The sequence below is a fragment of the Alligator sinensis genome, unplaced genomic scaffold, assembly GCF_000455745.1.
Source record: "Alligator sinensis unplaced genomic scaffold, ASM45574v1 scaffold337_1, whole genome shotgun sequence".
Taxonomy (NCBI): domain Eukaryota; kingdom Metazoa; phylum Chordata; order Crocodylia; family Alligatoridae; genus Alligator; species Alligator sinensis.
In genome coordinates, this window is record NW_005841927.1 from 1,313,306 (window position 1) to 1,331,633 (window position 18,328).

General features: G+C 43.9%; 1 protein-coding gene across 2 annotated transcripts in view; it reads right to left on the reverse strand.

The window, feature by feature from the left end:
- The window catches only part of MAN1C1 (mannosidase alpha class 1C member 1), a 69,633-nt gene extending 51,665 nt beyond the window's left edge, over window positions 1-17,968 (reverse strand). The window contains exon 1 of one of the 2 annotated variants that reach the window (XM_025198655.1): window positions 17,949-17,968. Coding sequence is in view for 1 of the 2 variants with exons in the window: in XM_025198654.1 (XP_025054439.1) it covers window positions 10,004-10,024 (21 nt within the window). In the remaining variant the exon portion in view is untranslated. Of the gene's footprint in view, window positions 1-10,003; window positions 10,040-17,948 lie in introns of those variants that run through there. The other variant, XM_025198654.1, reaches the window with a different exon arrangement.
- Window positions 17,969-18,328: the final 360 nt, after the last annotated feature.

Below are 18,328 nucleotides of genomic sequence, written 5' to 3' on the forward strand. Positions count from 1 at the left end.
CAGTACAAAATGATTTCCTGCTTAGCTATGCTGGCTAAGAAAAGAAACTTTTTTTTTTTTTATATTGCTCTGGATTGATAATCCTAGAGATCAGAGTAGATATGATATGCTGCCTAGAGATATTGAAAGGTTTGTTTTTCCTTTGCATGAGAAAAAACAACTCAACTGCAGTTTCTAAAACACTGGTTTATTTGTGTAGCAAGATCCATGATGTGGTTCTCTCTTGTACTCCAGACTCTCCCCAGTGACTGGTCCAGAAGCAGCATTTGGGTAAGTGTAAGTGTGCCAAAAGTTTTCGTACCATTCTACCAACTCAGCCCTTTTGCAACACCCTTGTTCAGTTCCAATTTAGCAGCACATTTCACAAGCCACCAGACTTGAGATTAATCATGCATCAGAAAGTAGAAATCCTACATTTCTATATGGTCTAAAGGCGCAGTATCTAGCTCTGAAGCATTTTAGATGATGGTGGCTACAAAAGTCTTGCTGAAAATGATACGGGGGGAAAAAACTGCAAATGGAAAAATCAGCACAACGTGATGCTAATGTCTGGTTCATGATGAAACACCAAGGTTAAAAAGGAACACTTTCTATCATTTCAGACTCTGGCAACTCATGATATATCCAGAGCTTTAATACTATGTCATTTTACAGCTGGAAAAAAAATTGGTATTAGGTCTACGGAAATTACACAAGCTGGTTCACAGCTTCAGATGTTGTGCTTGCCCATGTGCTGCATGCCACCCGATGGGACAATTATTGATCTGACCCTGCAATTCTAATCACCCCACCTTCCCGTTGATTTATAGCGCAGATTCTGAGTTATAATTGAACTTGTCAAATTGCTTTTCCTCTCCGAGATGTGTAATCCACCTTATTTCCCCCACAGATTTCCAACTACCATTTTCAATAGCATTGTCAAGCTTTGATACTGCATCATAAATATATATATTTTTTTACTTAGTAGAGCAACGCTGAAGTACTTGAAAACGCACACTGTCGATATAATTTCCTTCTCGCTGTTTATGCCGGGCGTAATTTTGTACTCCTCTCACTTCAGACAAGGGAAGCCAGTTATGGCCTCAATCCTATAAGCTGTTTTACAGAGGGACCTGACATCAATGGGTGTTGGGCACAGAACAGCTTGCAGGTTCTTAACATTGTAGTGTTATGGTCTCAATCACACAGCACAGAAAGGACGGTTTGAAACGGACTTAATTTGGGGGTGTTTTTTTTGTTTTTTTTTTAAGATTTTAAAATCTGGGCAAAATTTCATCTTAGAGTGCCTCTTTAACTAGAGTCACAAAATGCAATACAAGCCGCTAATACTTCCTCAAACACTTCCTCTTTGCCAGTGCCAAATGGGTATGCCTGCATTGTTACCACATAGCTTCGACTCTCATCTCCTTTCATTTTTGTCTGCATGTCCTCGCATGGCTCGTAAATCAGTAGAATGGGCATCACTGCACTTGCTGAATGTTTATGCAATGAATCAAATTATCAATACAAATTCTATTAAAAAATCCCACGATGTCAGGGCTTCATTGGTTCCTTGGTCTGGCACTGCTTTTATGGCTCGGGTCCAAAGCTATACATCATGGAAGCCTTTGGACAAGTGCAAATTGACTATTCCTGCTCTTCTGTCCTAGAATCTTTTCACTGGCGTTCAGCATGTGCTCGTTTCCACTGACTTGAAATGGAGGAGAGGGCGCTTAGCACGTGAGAAGTCCGACTCCTGGTTCTGAACGGTAAGATTGCATGGAAGAAGACAGGCAACCACTGGAATTCAAGGCCATAAAAATCTTCTGCTTGTTCTGTAATCTAGGCACCTCGAAAGGAAACCCTTTGGGCCTATGACGGAGAAACAGAGCTCAAAATAAAAAAGCCACACACCGTTACCAAAGTAATGTTGTGCTATGAAGACAGACATGCACATTGTATTGGTTGAAGTTTAATATATGCATCTAAAGCATCCAAGTCATTAAAAACCCTGGGTTAAATCTACTTGTAGAAGTGAGAGGGAATCAGAGGGGGGAAACCCACCCCCCCACAGCAGCACTAGTATTTGCTCTTGTTATGTTTAGCCCAGTTAGATTTCAAAATGCAGAGAATTGCCAAACAGCTATTTGATTAGTTTTATCCATCTAGGCTGGGATAATTAGTAAATGCCTAAGAGATGAAATTTAAACATGCCAACCAATCACTCCTCTTCAAGAGCTTCCCAGGAACATTATACAAAGCAATTATCTTTACAAGATAACCACTTTCAAGGCTCTTTTTGCTTTTTTTTTTTTTAAATTTTTTCCCTTAAATCCCTTTAAAATATTTAAGCTGGCTATAAAAAGATGTAAAAATTTACAAGCTTGGGGTCTTCCAATAATAATATTGATGTAATTTTTAATTCCTTTTTTTCATATGCTTCCTCCCTCAGAACTGGTGCATGGCTTTCTTCCCATTTTTTTGGGTGAAGATCATCCACACCATCAGGTAGGACCCGCCTCTCATTTTCTCGAAGCCCCATAGGGCAACAGGGAAAACGGAAGGGACTGGCGTGTGTGCGAGACGAGGAGTCACTTCGACTTCACGATAACGATTGGGGCCGCTCTAATCTCACTCCCAAGCAGTGATGTAATCAAAGCAGTTCCACCAGCGTCAATGCCATGATGTCAGTTTCCAATCCGAGGTGCTCAAGTTATTCTTTGATATGATTTTATGTGCGCAGAAATACATACACACATAGCCCTGGGGAATAGTTTTTTAAAGGATGGAGTATGAATACAACGATGGACTCAAAGAACCACTGCCAAGCTGAATGACTTCTAGGCCTTCTGATGTTGGACAGAGTCCTTTGAAACACTTTTAGCGAAGAGGAAAATGTTATGTAAGTGCTGCATCACTTGATTGAAAGGTTTCATTTAGACGAGTCCTAATATCCACAGGCTTTTACTTCACAAATTTTAAAAGACTGTAACTAGCAGAACAGACTTGGCTACGGTGCGTGAGTATGTTACCAGGCAACACGTGGAAGTGGACAGCAACACTGATAATCCATCCTGAAGTAATTACATTTTATAATTAAAGATTACTGTAAATCCAATAGATCCCAATAGGAACTGAAGCAATTTACAGACACACTGGCAAACCTGTCTGTTTTAAAGCAGCCATGTTAGCTTCTAACCTTGAATAAAACGCTAAGGGAGAGGGAGAGTTTTTCATTTAACCAGCATTCAGACACCTGACAGCCATAACAGGTCTCATTTCTCTAGGCTATAGGCAGATCTTTCCCTCATTTAAATAAAGTTAAACACATGCATTGCATTAATCTCTCTCAGCCCCAAGGTGGTGAGTACCCAAGGTCTGAACTCGGGGCAGGACTCCTGGGTTGAAATCATGGCCCTGTGGAAGCCGGTGGTAAAATCCCATTCCCTGCTCTTCCGCTATCTCCAAGTCCTTCTCAGCTGCTCTGGGCCTCACTCCACCCATTTGGAAAATAGGGATGATATTACCCCAGGAAAGTGGTGAGGAATAAGACATAAAAGTGCTCCTACCCAAGTGACTATGCATGGCACTAGTACATGTACAAGTGTAATTAAAGCTAAATGATTTAGTTCTCCGTGCCTCCGGCAAGGCAAAATTAGTCATCCCAAGGATTTCATAGAGATGGAAGCAACAGGCAGAGGGGCGAAATGCCACATCCAAGCTATACACGCTGTAATCCTGACCTGGCCACCAGCAACTTCAGACCCACTTAATTTGCAGCTGAACCCACGTGGTGCAGGGGCAGGAGCCCAGTAAAATTGGGTCCAGATGCCTAACTGGGAACACATGGATTAAAGCCATGTTATGTCAGGGGTGCAATACAGTTCATCTACACACGTTAACGCCCTGGAGCAGAGCTGCAATGCACAGATTTTAAGGTCATAGCTTCAATCTTCCTACATAGCACAGGTTACAGTATTTCACCCAGCAATTCCCGTCTCAAGCCCAATTCCTCACAACTGAACTGCAGCACAGCTCTGAGAAGCCCACTCGGCGTAACACAGTTGAGGTTTTCCTGAGCGGTTCCATCTGTGACGACCCATCCGATTCTTCCTTCAGCGCTGAGCACAGGCTGGCGTTTTCAGGCTCGGTTGTCGGCCCGTGTCTACAACCGTTTCCCTGTGCGCGAGCCCTTGGTAACAGCTTGCAGAGCTGAAATTGAAACTCTGCCAAATCTGCCACAGTGTAAATAGGCTGGCGGATACTTCAATTATTAGACATTAGGCAGATACTGTAAATAATTTGCTACATGTATCTTTATCTGCCAAGTTAATGTAATAAAGCGGTGTTCAAACAAGAGGTGGGCAGGGGAGTTTTCTACCTAGGACTTTTGTAGCGGAATTCATTTTCAAGGAACTAAGGTTGGTGGCTTTTGCTCCACCACTTATTGTTATTTTTGGCTTCCTTCTATTGAAGCAAACCCCAAATGAGGCCAGGAGAGACCAACAAAAGGAACAGAAACTTTGAATGGGTGAGTTTACAGTTTAATTTAGCAAAGAAAATGAAAGCAGGGCGTGCACCACACTCTTGACTTGCGGTTCGCACTTGGAGCAAACCAAGTCTACAACCAACACCACTGCAACGAGCTAGCGGATGGGCCTGGTTTCCCTGACCTCTGTTTTAGGCTGCAACGGAAACGCATGGTTGTTGTCCACGCCCTGTGCTGCTAACTGCTAGGAGAGATTTTCTTCTCATATCAGCAACCAGGGTGTGTGCTTCTGTAGAGAAGGTTCGTGGAAGTGGTAGTGACACCGAGTGGGTAAAACGTACAACACGGTGACAGCTGTGAAATCACAAGCCGCTGCAGCCGTGCTATGTTCCCTGGCGCGCACAGCACCTTTCGTCCGAGGTCCACAAAACACTTTGAAGCTCATGTTAATGGCTTACATCACTGCCTCCAGCAAAGCAGCCAAACATCCCCGTTTTCCAGATGAGTAGACAAGTGAATACAAGAGTAATACCGCTTGTTGCCAATCTTAACAAGGGCCATCTGTAATGAATGAAGCCCCACCGCATTCAAGGCAAAGACATGCATTATTCCCATTTTACAAAGAGAGAACAGGAGCCCACAGCAACAAGGTCATGAGCAGAGTGACAGAGACAGACACAGGACCCAAGAGTCCGTCTGACATGCAGTCCCCTGCTAGGAAAGCTGAATGAAAGAAAGAATGTCTCAAAACACAATTAAACTCACTCCTAATTAAATGCCTAATGCAACTGGATTTCACCATGCCAAAGGGGGGGGTGGGGGAGTCTTTAAGTGGGGCTACATCAGGCATTAAGTCCCAGCTGGGTCCATCTGCATCTAAAGTAGGAAACATCTCAGCAAAGCAGTTAATTTTGCAGTTAAAGTTTCTTAATGAAATGGTAGATTGCAAAAAACCGACGGCCCTATTTTGGGGGGAATGAATTTGTGAATCTAATGCCAAGCAGAGAGTGCTTTAAATCACAAGGGAGGAAAATGATGGTAAGACTCCCTGAGGTCCCACAGCTGAAGCTTTGGACAATTGTTCTAGGTCTCTCCTGGCACCAGAAAGAGGAAGGCAAAGATGTGTTCCACACTTCTAGAACTGATCTAGCACAACAGCCACTAGACATAAAAGAGAGGATGGCTCTGCTCGGCTGCTCTTGAGTTTATTCCCTCTTGCGACTGCTCAAGTACTTGAGGTCTCGAGGTTTATAAAAACAAAATAACAAACTTTCACAAGAGGCTGAGTGCATTCCCAATTTGCTCGGAGCGACAGAGGCCTGGAAGAAGCAATCTTATTAAACTTGAAGACTGATTTCTTTTGCAGATTGGTCCTCCAGCAGTAATTTTGCCCACTGCAAGCACTGGGGTCAGTTTCTAGGATCAGAGCTAACTACAGAGTTGGTGATGCAGATAAAGTGGGAGATTTTGCTCTGGCAAATATGCAGAATACAAATGAGAGGGGGAAGCTCGAAAGACTTAAGAAGGAAAAGGAATGTAACAGCGTATGAATTCATGAGAAATTAATTTAAAACCACCAGGGTAATTATTAGCTCTCCTCCGATTATTACTACTGAATGGATGAAAAAAATAACTATTATTTCAGCAACTTCTATGTAATGAAGACATTAGCAAAGAACCTGGATTTCTGGTTCTTTCAGAACCTAGTCTTCTTTCATCCACTCACACGGACAGCAAAAATTGGAACAGGAAGTGCTGGAGTCCTATGGATTTGGGTTCACTGCTCCCAGGTATTTAATATACAAAACAGAATTCCCAAATTAATAAACTGAGAAGTATTTTCTCAAGTTTACAAAGTTTGTTATCTACAACTTAAGGCTCCCCAAGTGGTAGGCCACAGATAACACCAGTCCTCTATCCTCCTCCCCACACTTCAGTGAGGATGCAAGAATAAGTAATTTTTAAGGTCTGACAAAGGCCATTGGGTCCAGGAAGTCGGGAAATCACCAAAGTAAGGAAAATGTTTGGAGAAGTTACTGTGTGCTCACTTACACAGACACACAATGTGAAGTCATGCCAAACACCAACAAAAATACCAACAAAACCCATACCTTTACACTGTATGGAAACCACGGCATTGAAGTATCCCAAACTGTGCTGGAATTCACCAGAGATTTCAGAAATCCTTGGATGGGCTGGTGTTTGAGGTGCAAAGGTCCTATCCACAAAAGAAATATTTCTCCTGACATCTGCAGAACGCTACAAATCGTTAACTTTACATCCCAAACATTACATGGGGCTTCACTTCATAAACTTATTTTGCTGACGTACTTGCAAATTAGAAGATGTTTGCAAAACACTGCAGCTCCATAAAACAACCCTTTTATAGCTATTGCCGGGGGGCTGTACAAGCACAAGGTCTGAGACAGACACCAAAGGAGAGCACTACACTTCAGAGGCTGCTTCATTATTTAGATTCTTTGAGTGTTTCCGATTATGTTGCTTCATAATACCTCCTCTCTTCTGAGCTGCTAGTCTTTTATGCTGGCAAGCCTTGAATAAAGATGTACCTTCTTTATAATTGTGTTTCTCTGAAAATACAATCTTGAAAAAAAAATTCTCACTCCTGGGTCTTGTACCAGTAGAAGTCAGGCAGGAAATTCCCCTGGCTCTTAAGATTTTTGGCCCTGTGATGCAGCTGTAGGCTGACTTAAGGGGATCTGACATTTCAACCAGCTTCTTCCAAGCATGTTCAGCAAGTGGTGTTCTTTAGCCTTCAATGAATAAAGAATAAAACAAAAACACAAAGAATAAAACAAAAACTCTAAGACAGCAACACTCCAAATGAATCGCAGAGCGTGATTACTTAGGGGCTGAGCCCACAACGCTCTCCCCTCACCAAACACCCACAAATTTTAAAGAACAGTGGTGAGGAGATACACAAGTATTTTGCCATATGATTTTTCAGAGCTACATTATAACCATCGTTGCAGATTTTTCACTTCTGGAGAAGCAGCATCTCAAGGGATATTTCAAAGGATGGTGTAGCAATAACTTAACACACAGGGGCATACTGCAAGGACAGAGGAAGATGCCTAGAATTCTTTTTCCTTAACCAAAAGGTAGGAAAAATGCCTTCCAGAACCCATTGGGTCTGACTACTCAACAGCCTGTAGGATGCATCCAAAAAGATTAGTTACAGAAGGGACATGCTGCAGGAAGAAATCCAAGAATGGAAAAGACTTGTGGTTCCTCAGTCTCAGATGCAGAATTACGGCAGAAACACTCTCTGGATATTGAATCCAAGTGCCAAGAAAGACAGAACATGGACCATAAACCTCTATTTATATGCCTGCCATTCAGCCATCCTGAGACAAGTGAGTAACACCACCTTACCTGAGCCCAAATGAATCCGTACACAACTAAGGCAGGGAACAGTAATTTAATGTACTCCAGTGATCCCTGGCTCCACGGCAGCATTGCTACCCATGATACCAATGTGGAATAAAACCAGAAAGAATTGGCTGGACAGCCCAAAGGGCTCTGGCTCAACCAGTAACATTTCAAAAGTTTTTTGGTTTTTTTTGTTTTGAACCCCCCCCCCCCAAACACAATGGCACAATAGCAGGCCCATGAACACAACTATCCTTGTTGGATTCCTAGAAGAGTTCAGGTTTCTTCTGACACCAACATAGCACCAGGGCTGGCATCATAAAGAACAGAGCTGTAAACTGGCAGGCTAGTTAAAGAAAGAAATTAAGAGAGGGAAGATGGAGAACAAGTTCTCCCCCCTTTACTCCTGCTTCATGTGGAGAGGAGCAGAAGAGGAAGAAAGCATCTGTAGTGAAGCTGCCTCCCACACAGTCCAAAGGCTGGAGAGGAGAGCAAAGGCTGGTCCAGAATACACGCAGGGGAACCAGTTGTCTACATCGTGCTTCAGCCCAGCCCTGGATGGCTTAAAATAAATGATCTGGAGGAGGACCATTAGCTTGATACCATCTTGTTGGCTCATCTGTCTTTGCTTCAGGTGAAGGACCGGAGGATGGCTGTCCACTCCCTGTCAAAAGTTGCTTGCGATGTCAACTTCCAGAGGGTGAAGGAGCAATTCTCAAAGATTAGCCAGTCTTCAGGGATTGATCCACTAGTTTATCACAGATACCAATTAGTAACAGAGCTAGAAATTATCTATCCTGCAACCTTTCCATTGTGCACTGTCTGAGTTGGTACTCAAGGAAAACATGAAACTCCTGGAGCACAGTAAGAATTTATTAGCCAGAAACTGATAGACTCCTCTAGGAGTATCTTGGTCAACAATAAATCAGAGAAATCAGCTTTCAAATACTGGATCTTTAATAAAATATGAAGTTCCCAGACTGGATGTTAGAACAGTCAGAATGTGGCTGCCAGAATGAAGGGGGATTCGCTTTCATTTAGTCTGACCTCCAGTCATGGGAGGTACTAGGGCTTGGCCCTGGCATAATCCCAACACTACATTAGATGGTCATCACACTACCAAGATTAATGAACTGCTAAAAGGGTAAAGCTATGAAAGGCAATTTAGAGATGTACATAAGCCAAGCGAAAGAAACCTAAGGATTCCTAGAAATTAGAGGCAGAAAACATCTACTCACACATTGTCCATTGTCAGTACAGACCTGCCCCTCTCTGTACCTCTTCTACTGTTTGGTTTACACTAGCTTTAAACATCCCATGCAACAAACTCCCATGACTTCCTGTAGAAATCTATTTCACACACAATTAAATCTCACTGTTAGAGTTTTTTCCTTTAGTCTTAGAAAACCAGAGAACAACAAATGGAAGGAAAAGATAGGTATCTAGATTTTTTCCCCTATGTGAGTAAACACTTTTAAAAATACAGAATTAGACTCGGCTACCTGTATACCCAGGAAAGATCCATACTGGAGGAAGAGGAGGAGTAACTGATTTTCATGGAACCAGAAGAGACTCGGAACAGATTTCTAATGAAGATTTGGTTCAAAGTCATTGCAGCGTTCAGAAAGTAGGAAATCCTATTTTGGTTTCACTGCCGGAAAACAACTTCTAAAGAAGCATCAGAAAATAAGCTCTGGTGCTTAGGTGAAGCTAGTACATTACCACCTGTGAAAAGTAACCTATTTTCATAACCCCAGAAGGCAGCTGTGCTCACAAGCTCAGGACGATCAGCACTGCAATGCAAGATGAAGGCTCTGGAAAAGGAACCAGAGACCTCATTATTTCCAGTGAAGGTTTTTTCTCTGCTAGCTGGGCTGCTTGCACACAGAGTGGGAGGGTTTCAAGGTAAGTGCAGGATGAGTAAGCACTAATGCACGATTATCATCTTCTTACTTCCCAAAGTACAGTACATGGCTATGCACTTTCTCGACTGGCCAGGGAAATTGTGTTAATGCAACCAGAGCAAAATCCCTGTTTTATACACTGCTCCTGGAAAGATACTAACACGGTTCCAATTCTCAGCACAAACAAGGATTTAGCACTCTGCCATTCTGCCCCTGGAATCAATTGAAGTCGACTCACCGACTGCGTACCAAACAGCATCCGACCCTTACGGCACCGACACTTCCGACAGAACGCCAAACAGAGAGCTCTTAAGAGCAGCTGGCATTTGAACAGTCATTTGAAATGTAAACCACTAATTAGTGCTAGGCATTGCTTTCAAAGCCTTTGCCCAAGTTACTCCTCCCAAAACTTTTTTTGATTATACCCGACCTACCACTCAGTCTGTTGAGGAACAGAGATCAAGTGACAAGTCCAAACCCACAGAGTGGAAGTATCAGAGGCAGGCTTAGAACCAGTTCATTCCTGGCTCCCAGGTAAATCACAGCCAGCAAAATAATTAGCCCAAATAAATAAGTGAGAAAACAGGGGGTTTTTTGTTTTGTTTTTTCTTTCCTTCAAGGATCTTCTCCTTCCTTGAATTCCATTTGAATCAATGGAGAAAACTCAAACACACTGCACGGCTATATGATAGGGACCCAGCAAAGGGGCTTTTGCTTCAGGACAATCTCAACAAACAATTTGTACTTGTATAGCTCCCCAAAGAATAAAGCACTTTGGAAACATTAGTTTCCGGCTAATGGAATTAGCCAAGCACAAATTGTACCCCTTTTACAGATAAGCCCACAGAAAAATTAAGACTAAAAATCTGATAAAAGTCTTTAAAAATCTATGTCCTGAACACTCCTGATTGATCAAACCTAGATTTCTGTACAACCTTTCACCACCTTAGCTATTTGTTTTGTACCTTTATTTCAGTGTGTATAATGAAAATGGATTATTTACCCCATTTTGCTTTCTGGTCTGCATACATTAGGAAAACATTTCAAGATCTAGGTTAACCAGTGCAACGGAATTTTTTCCCCCGGTTTTAAAAATAAATCAAAATATGTGCATTACCAGATTATAGAAACCCCCCCCCCTTTTTTTTTTTGTAAAAAATCTGAAGCATTGGGCAATATTTATCCAACAGTGTCCCTCTGTCTGTTGCCTAAGACCACACAGGGAATCTGTAGGCAGGAGTGGAATTCAGAATGAAATCTTCTGTTCCAATTCATACTGTATCTCTAATAAATGGGTAACAGTCTAATGACTAACACTTTTAAAACCTAGCATTAATAGGAGATGGTTATTACCCAGTCTCCCTGTGCTCCTGCTGTGCTTGCTTTACTGCATTTGTGTTGGGACCATCATACACAATGCACTCCCATTATGTACAGATCACTGACACACCAGGCCATGACAGCTCCTTTGGAGCCCTTCCAAAATATTGTGTCATAGATAAACCATAATAGCTATGGGAATACTGTGGAAAGGCAACAACCGCAAATGCATGTTGACTCCACACACCAAACAGCCTTTCTACAATTCCCAGTTTAAGGCACTTTTGTTCGAGTCATCACTCAAATTTAAAAAGGGGGAAACACCCCAAACAAGATTTGCCTCCCTGTCCAAGTGGTAAATTTTCCTTTTAGAAATAAAGTACAGACCCATCTGAAACTGCAAGATACAGCTTCATTCTTCCCACCACCCCCTCTATTCCTTTATTTTAAGGCAACCTCATTTTATTTTATTATGTATCTAATGATTCAAACAAAGCCATAAAGGCTAAGAAGAATGTTTGGCAACATCTTGTAAACTCCAGCAAAGGATCAAATGAAGAACAGCGCGCTCAGAAACAGTTCTCCCATTCAGGGGCGGATTTAATTGTTGATTATCAAATTAATCAAGAACCTATAAATATTTTGCGTAGGGAGATTGTCAGGCGGTTAAAATCTCATGTAGCAGCAAATGTGTGCCATTATACATGCAGTGCAAGAATAACCGATTAAAATCATGAGAGTAGGTTACAGACAAGCTCTGGCTCCCATCTAACTCCACTGCTCCACAGCCCTCGCCTTTATAGCTGAGGCAACCTGATGAAGCTCCATGTATTTACTGAACTAATTCAGCAATATGTAGGTCCTTATGCATAACAGGCTTGTGTGTGTCCTGGAAACGCGTTTACCCATGTCCAGGGTTTGTGTTCAGTCATTATCTGTAATCTGTCTGGAGAGGTCCATGCTCTAGCAATTTTGCTTTTGTGTGAATAGTGCATTGTCTTTAAGCAGCAGCTTATAAGCCAGCCTTACACCAAATGTAGTTGCTTTGAAATGAGTGCTCTCAGTGTTCAGCTTTTACAGCAATGAGCAAATGTTTACTGACAAGCTACAATACCTTGAAATTCTGAAATACCCTTGACTATAGCAGGAGTACTGGGCACTGCTCTATCTTTAGCATCTTTAGAGCACAGCATCCTGCAAAACAGGCTATAGAAGGAAAATATTTTCTGTGTCTGTGCATTACCTCTATAGGACAAAAATACTTGTAGTCAATTAGCCATGTACCCTACAGCCAAATGAGGCATTCACAGCTTCAGACAGGTTAGGCCTAATTTTGTTTGCATGAATCCACCAGGGACTAGTGAAGCACAAAATATACTGGATGCACCATTCAGGGGAATTTACTATATAGTGCCCTTTTTCATGGGTTCAGTAAATAAATGCAAGAGTAAAGAGAGTACAGTGTAAAGGAAAATTCCAGCCAGCTGTCTAGCACTCCACGTTGCAGTGGAGTCCTCTCAAAAGCAAGATATTTTTCCCCCTTGAGATGGAATTATGGTTTGATCACAATATAGTGAGACAGATTTTCATTCCGTTTCAGTATAAGGAGTGCTTTACTAGAACAGTCTTCTCCACCTCTCTCGCTCATAAAACACTCACGCAATATCAGACCAGCACATAAGATCTGAAATCTTCTGAGAACCCAAGCCTGAGAGATGGGTTTGGGAGAGCCTACTTCCAGCTAGAGCTTCCACTGGCACCAGACAACTCATCAAGCTGGAAATGTGTGCAGGCCATCTGATGTGTGCTACCCCCAAATTAGGCCTGTTGCTTGGCTCCGCATAGAAGGACACTGAGGGAGAGGGGCAAGAGGGAGACGAAAGATGACTAGACTCTGGTGGATAATGGAAATACACAGCATTTTACTAGTGGGCCAATTGTAACCTAATGTTAACGATTGATTTGAGCCCTTCATTCAGTTAATTGGTGTTAAATTTCCAGGCATCCAAGACTGAATTGAGTCTCAGAAGTGAATTCTCCTCCCAGCAGATGTCAGGATTGTGGAACAGATTAAAGGGACAATACAGGGCACTTCCCCAGCAGCTGCCCATAACAAACCTCTTCTATTTAATCCACAACAGAATTATCAGGTAGGATTTTCCCAGTGGTGATGTGTAGGGGGTGCATGTGCACCCCCTGATGGCCACACTCACTGCTTAGGCGATGGGCAGGCGGGAACACCAGTGCCCCCCGACAAGCGCTGGCCGATTGCTGCACTTGCTGCAGCTGCAGTGATCGACCAGTGCTTGCCCCCAGAAGCAGCTGCAGTAAATGCAGCGATTGGCTGTCACAGGATCGCCCGGGGGGGACCCTTCTCCTCGAGTCAGCGGGACTGGTCATGGGGGGAAGGGGAAGGAGAGGGCACATGCCCCCCCTGACTAAGGCAGCACCAGTCACCCATGGGTTTTCCAAAGCACCTAAGGGAACTAGGCACGCAACTCTGACTGTTAGCTAGAGTTCAGTACCTAATATAGGGTTCCTATTTCCTCAAAATTGTTTAGTGGAGACAAACCATCCGGACGGCTACATTTAAAGTAGACGCAGATCTACCTTCCTAACCACCACCTGCAGTGGTTCATTCAACCACAATTACTGAAAATATCAGAGGATGAGATAGATTCTCACTCTCAGTCACAAAGGCCCAGATGCTCAAAGGTATTTAGACACCTACATACCCCTGAGGACTGCGACCAAAGGAAGAATGTTTTCTCTGATGGCAACAATTCTTGGACTTTTAATGATCAGAATCTGGAGAGTCAAAGTAAATGTGCTGTTAGAGCCATGTTAAAACACACAAGACAGCAGGGTGCAGTACATGAAGGTGGGGACAAGAGCATAAATCATAATTAAAAAGGCTACAACATAAATAGATTTTAACTACTGCCAATAAAAGGAAACCAAACACATGTCAGAGAGAAGCAGAGTCCCAGCACAGGACTAAGAACGAGGAGCTCCCAGGTTCCGATCTTTGCTCTTACCTAGCGCCCCTCTTTCAAGTCAGGCCTTGGAACCTCACTTAAAACTTGCTTTTTCCTATGTTATTAATGCCACCTTCCTTAATTACAAAACCAGCAAATCTTCCTTGTTTAGGATGCTTGTTTTGCTGTCTGCATTTTGCACAGCTGCCAGTGAAGGCAGTTTCATACTGGTTTAGAGCCAGTTTTTCTAGGTCAGCCTCTCTCAACCTGTGGGTCGTGACCCAAAAGTGGGTCGCAAAAAATATACGAAAGGGTCGTGTACAAACTTGAAAAAGGGAATCTCCTTTAAAGGAGAAAAAAAGTGTGGGAAACTGTGGCTTTTACCTTGCAAGCAGGCAGAGCTCCAGCCAGCGAGGGGCTGCATGGGGCCCCCCAATGGCCCACACACTGGGAGCCTGGGGGCAGCAGGTCCAGAGTGAGGGGCACTAGGTCAGGACTGGCCACTGATGTTCACAAATGGGTCCTGGTACAAAAAGGATTGAGAACTGCTGCTCTAGACCCTTATTCCTACCTGGGCTGAAGCACTAGCAGTGTTGCCCTACTCAGCTCCAGAACACTGAGGAACGCTGCTGTTTCTTTTCCACTGGTTGTCTTCCCACCGCTTTCCCCCTCATTAGCCCCACAGAGTGCAGGCAGCACCAGGAGAGCAGGCTGCATTCGATTTTGCCTCATCCATCAACCAAACTGTCAGTTGAGCTCCAGCTGCAAAAACTTTATTACTGGTTATGATGCAAGAGGCTGAGACCGCACAGCTTGCGTGTTCCAGTGATCACAGGGAGTTTTGCAGTCGTGGCCGTTGGGAAGGGGAGGGAGGGGCAAAGATTTTGGGCTTGTCACTGAGCCAACCTGGGGTAGGAACTGTTGACAGAAGAAAGATGGAATCCCACTGTGTCGTTCTTACAACCCTATTCCGAGTCCAGGCACATTTGGATTTTTGAATATCAATCGCTAGTATTTGGCATATTTTAAAAATCAGCTATTCCCCGAGGCCACGCTTGATCAATTATACAATTAATGTGTTTTTCAAAGACCGGTTTAGGAGATGAATTATCCCAAGCCCTTTCGGTTGCTTAACATGCAGAGTTAGGGGTGCTGTCATTTGTTTTTTATTGCAGTTTTCTCCAAAAGGTCAGAGCTCCTCCTGTACCATGCTGTCAAAAGTAACACACAGCAGCACATCCCAGGTAATTCTCTAGATGACCACTGGCCTTTTGCAGTTAGCAGTCTGTGCAAGGCACGTGCTTTCTTCTTGGAGGGGGAAAAATTGACTTCATTGGCTTTGGAATTTAAATGCAGAAAGCAGAACATGAGGCGTCTGCCCACTCTACCAACTTTTACTTCACTGCATTAATTGGAAAAAACATACTAGTCAACTAAGTTCGCTGCAGTACTGCAATTACTTCTTTTAATTAGTGACATCAACAGTAGTCTGCATCCTATTTCAGCTTGGCAGTCAAAACTCCAGTTAGTGAGAATTACTGTTTACATAATTCCAATGCTGCAAGCAAAAGGAGCCAAATCCATCTTAGCTCTTTTATCTGCACAAGCATTTGGTGCCTCTGCTAGTACTCTGACGTGTCCCAAACACAGCACAGTAAAAATGATACCACTTGGGCCAGTTTCACCCAGGAAACAGAAACATACTGACAGTTAAAAGCGGCTGAAAAGGCTGTGGTGGAACGTACCTTCCAAACACATCAGCTCAGTGCAGCGGGGAGGCTGGAACACACCCTCCTTCCTGGTCCAAGTGTCACCAGGCTCTGAGGGGGCACAGACAAGGAGATAAGCCTGGCTTCTAGCAGCCAAAGCAGGTAGGAGGAGTGAATTTCCAGCTCATTAGACCATGATACCAAAGCTGAAGAGCGAAGTCCAGAGTAGAGATCCAGAAACAGTCTGCCGGTAAACTTCTGCATCCTTTTCCCTGAGCTGCTTGGAAAGGACACCTTGTATTCCCAACTAAAACAGCATCCCTGGTCCCACATCACGTTCCAGGTTTTTCACATACGACACCATGCATTCTACAAGCCCTGTTCATACCCGTCATCCCTGCACCCTGGAGAATGAGCTCCATGTAATGCAAGAACAACCTGGTGGTGGGGGGAAGAAAGAGCCTTGAATGGCAGACAATTTGGAGTAAATCTGAGTAAATTATGGGGCTTGAAATTCTTGGAGGACAGAGAATTACCTACTGCTAAAGCATATCACTCTTTAACACACTCGCCATGCAGCTACCTTGCACAACCAAATGAGCAGCAATTAAGAGCATGGGGCCCAGAATGCCACACTTAGCACTTAAAGGATATTGCTGACGACTTTGCTAGTTTCCTCTGGCCCATGTTACCCTCTTTTGTACTGGGTTTTATCTTTTCCCCTTTCTTGTTTCCTTGTGGCTTTGCCATTTCTCAAAAATAAGACAAGTTATCTCTTCCTCCGTGCACAATCCCCTTCCTGTTTTGTACATTCTGCTCCATCGTCTAGCTTCATAATGAAAGACTGGGGTGGGGGGAAATGAGTCTGGGCACTTTGCACGATTAAATGCTCTGTTCAAAGAGTAATTACTACTGGGCACAAAACTAACGTATGAATTTTGATCCCTGAAAATCTAACTTTGCAATCTAGTGCTAATTATGGATGCATTATAAGCAGGCAGGTCTGAATACATTCAGGCTGCTAAATATTAATCCCATATTAAATATTAAACGCAGATAAATGATCTAGTCCCAGTAACGTTTAAAAAAAGCATGTGTTTTTTGTGTGTGTTTGTTTTGAAAGGGAATCGATGCTGAGCTGTGTGCTCACATCAAGTTGTTCCAGGGAAACTGGGAGCCTGCCTGCGGGGTCTCAACACATACAAAAATCCTTAACTTCTAGCGCATGAAAGAACAAGATATTTTGATACCCTGCAGCACAGAGCGAGAGGACGGGTTCAATCTCTCCCAGGATCACAAAGAAACCTAGCACCTCTGGGTGTGTTGCGTCTGCCTGCCTGGCAGTGGAGCTGGAACGCTCCCAGTATTGCAGCTTTTGGTTTTAAGGACTGACAAATATCAGCAGCACAGGAGAGCTCTAAAGCAGCATGTCCTTAAAAGGTGGGTTACATGGAGGGCTCGTCAACTCCAATATCATCCTTTTATTTCTTTCTCTGTTCAACCTGAGGCTGTACGAGTACATGCTGGACGCCTACGGCTTTAGCTAAGCAGCAAACCCAGGAAATTAATACTCTGCTTAATTAAATCTACGAGTGCTACTCATTGGCATCTTCTGCCTTACTGAGATTTGCTCCACGTTTGTTACCCATCACCGCAAAAAAAGATGCGATAAATTCTCCCGCTATGCTGGATCTACAGCTCCCGGTTAACTAGGTCACAGATCGCACTGCAACATTTGCAAGCTTGCCAGGCTTTACACACAAACTAGGGGCACTCAGCCAAATCCTGTCCCCAGTTACACCCATGTAACCCAGCGGATACACAGACATGGGCGACGTGGATGATGGAGGCACCCTTCGGTCCTCGGTTTCTAGGTAACAAGTCCTGAACCAGTGAGACAGCAACATGATGCATAGGTGCAGAGGATCCCCAACCTCATCCCTCTTGTCTGCCTCACGCGTTTCTATTAAGCCCTATGCAGCCCGTTCCCGGGGCCAGCGCGAGTCAGATCATTTTCCAGCGCTTCGTCCCATCTAGATTTTTAAGAGGTCCCAAGTGACCGAGACTCCCGCACACTTTAACGCGACCCCCGCGGGGAAGTTTTCCCTCTTTCCCAACCTGAAATTTCTCTTGGCTTCATTTCACCGCAGTTACATCCTTTTAAAGCTACCCTCACCTTTCCACCCAGGGTCTGGAGAAAACAGATGCGGGCGCGGACAGGATGAAAAGTCAGAACTGTCCACCCCAGAGGGGGGGAGAAAACAGATGTGGGCATGGACAAGATGAAAATCAGGATGGTGGGACCAGCAGAGGGTGGGGGGGAAAAGGATAAGCCACCCCATGAAAGGGGAGCACCCAAATTCCCTGTTGAAAAGAAGCCGAGAGGTGATGGTGGCGATAAAAGAGGGAGTGGGAAAGAGATCGGGGGTCTGGAAGGGACCGAGGATGAAGGGGAAGCAGGGCGAGGGGACCCCATGGCAGAGCTGGGGGGGGGCGGCAGGGCAAAGGGACCCCACAGCAGAGCTGGGGGGGAGGCAGGGCGAGGGGACCCCACAG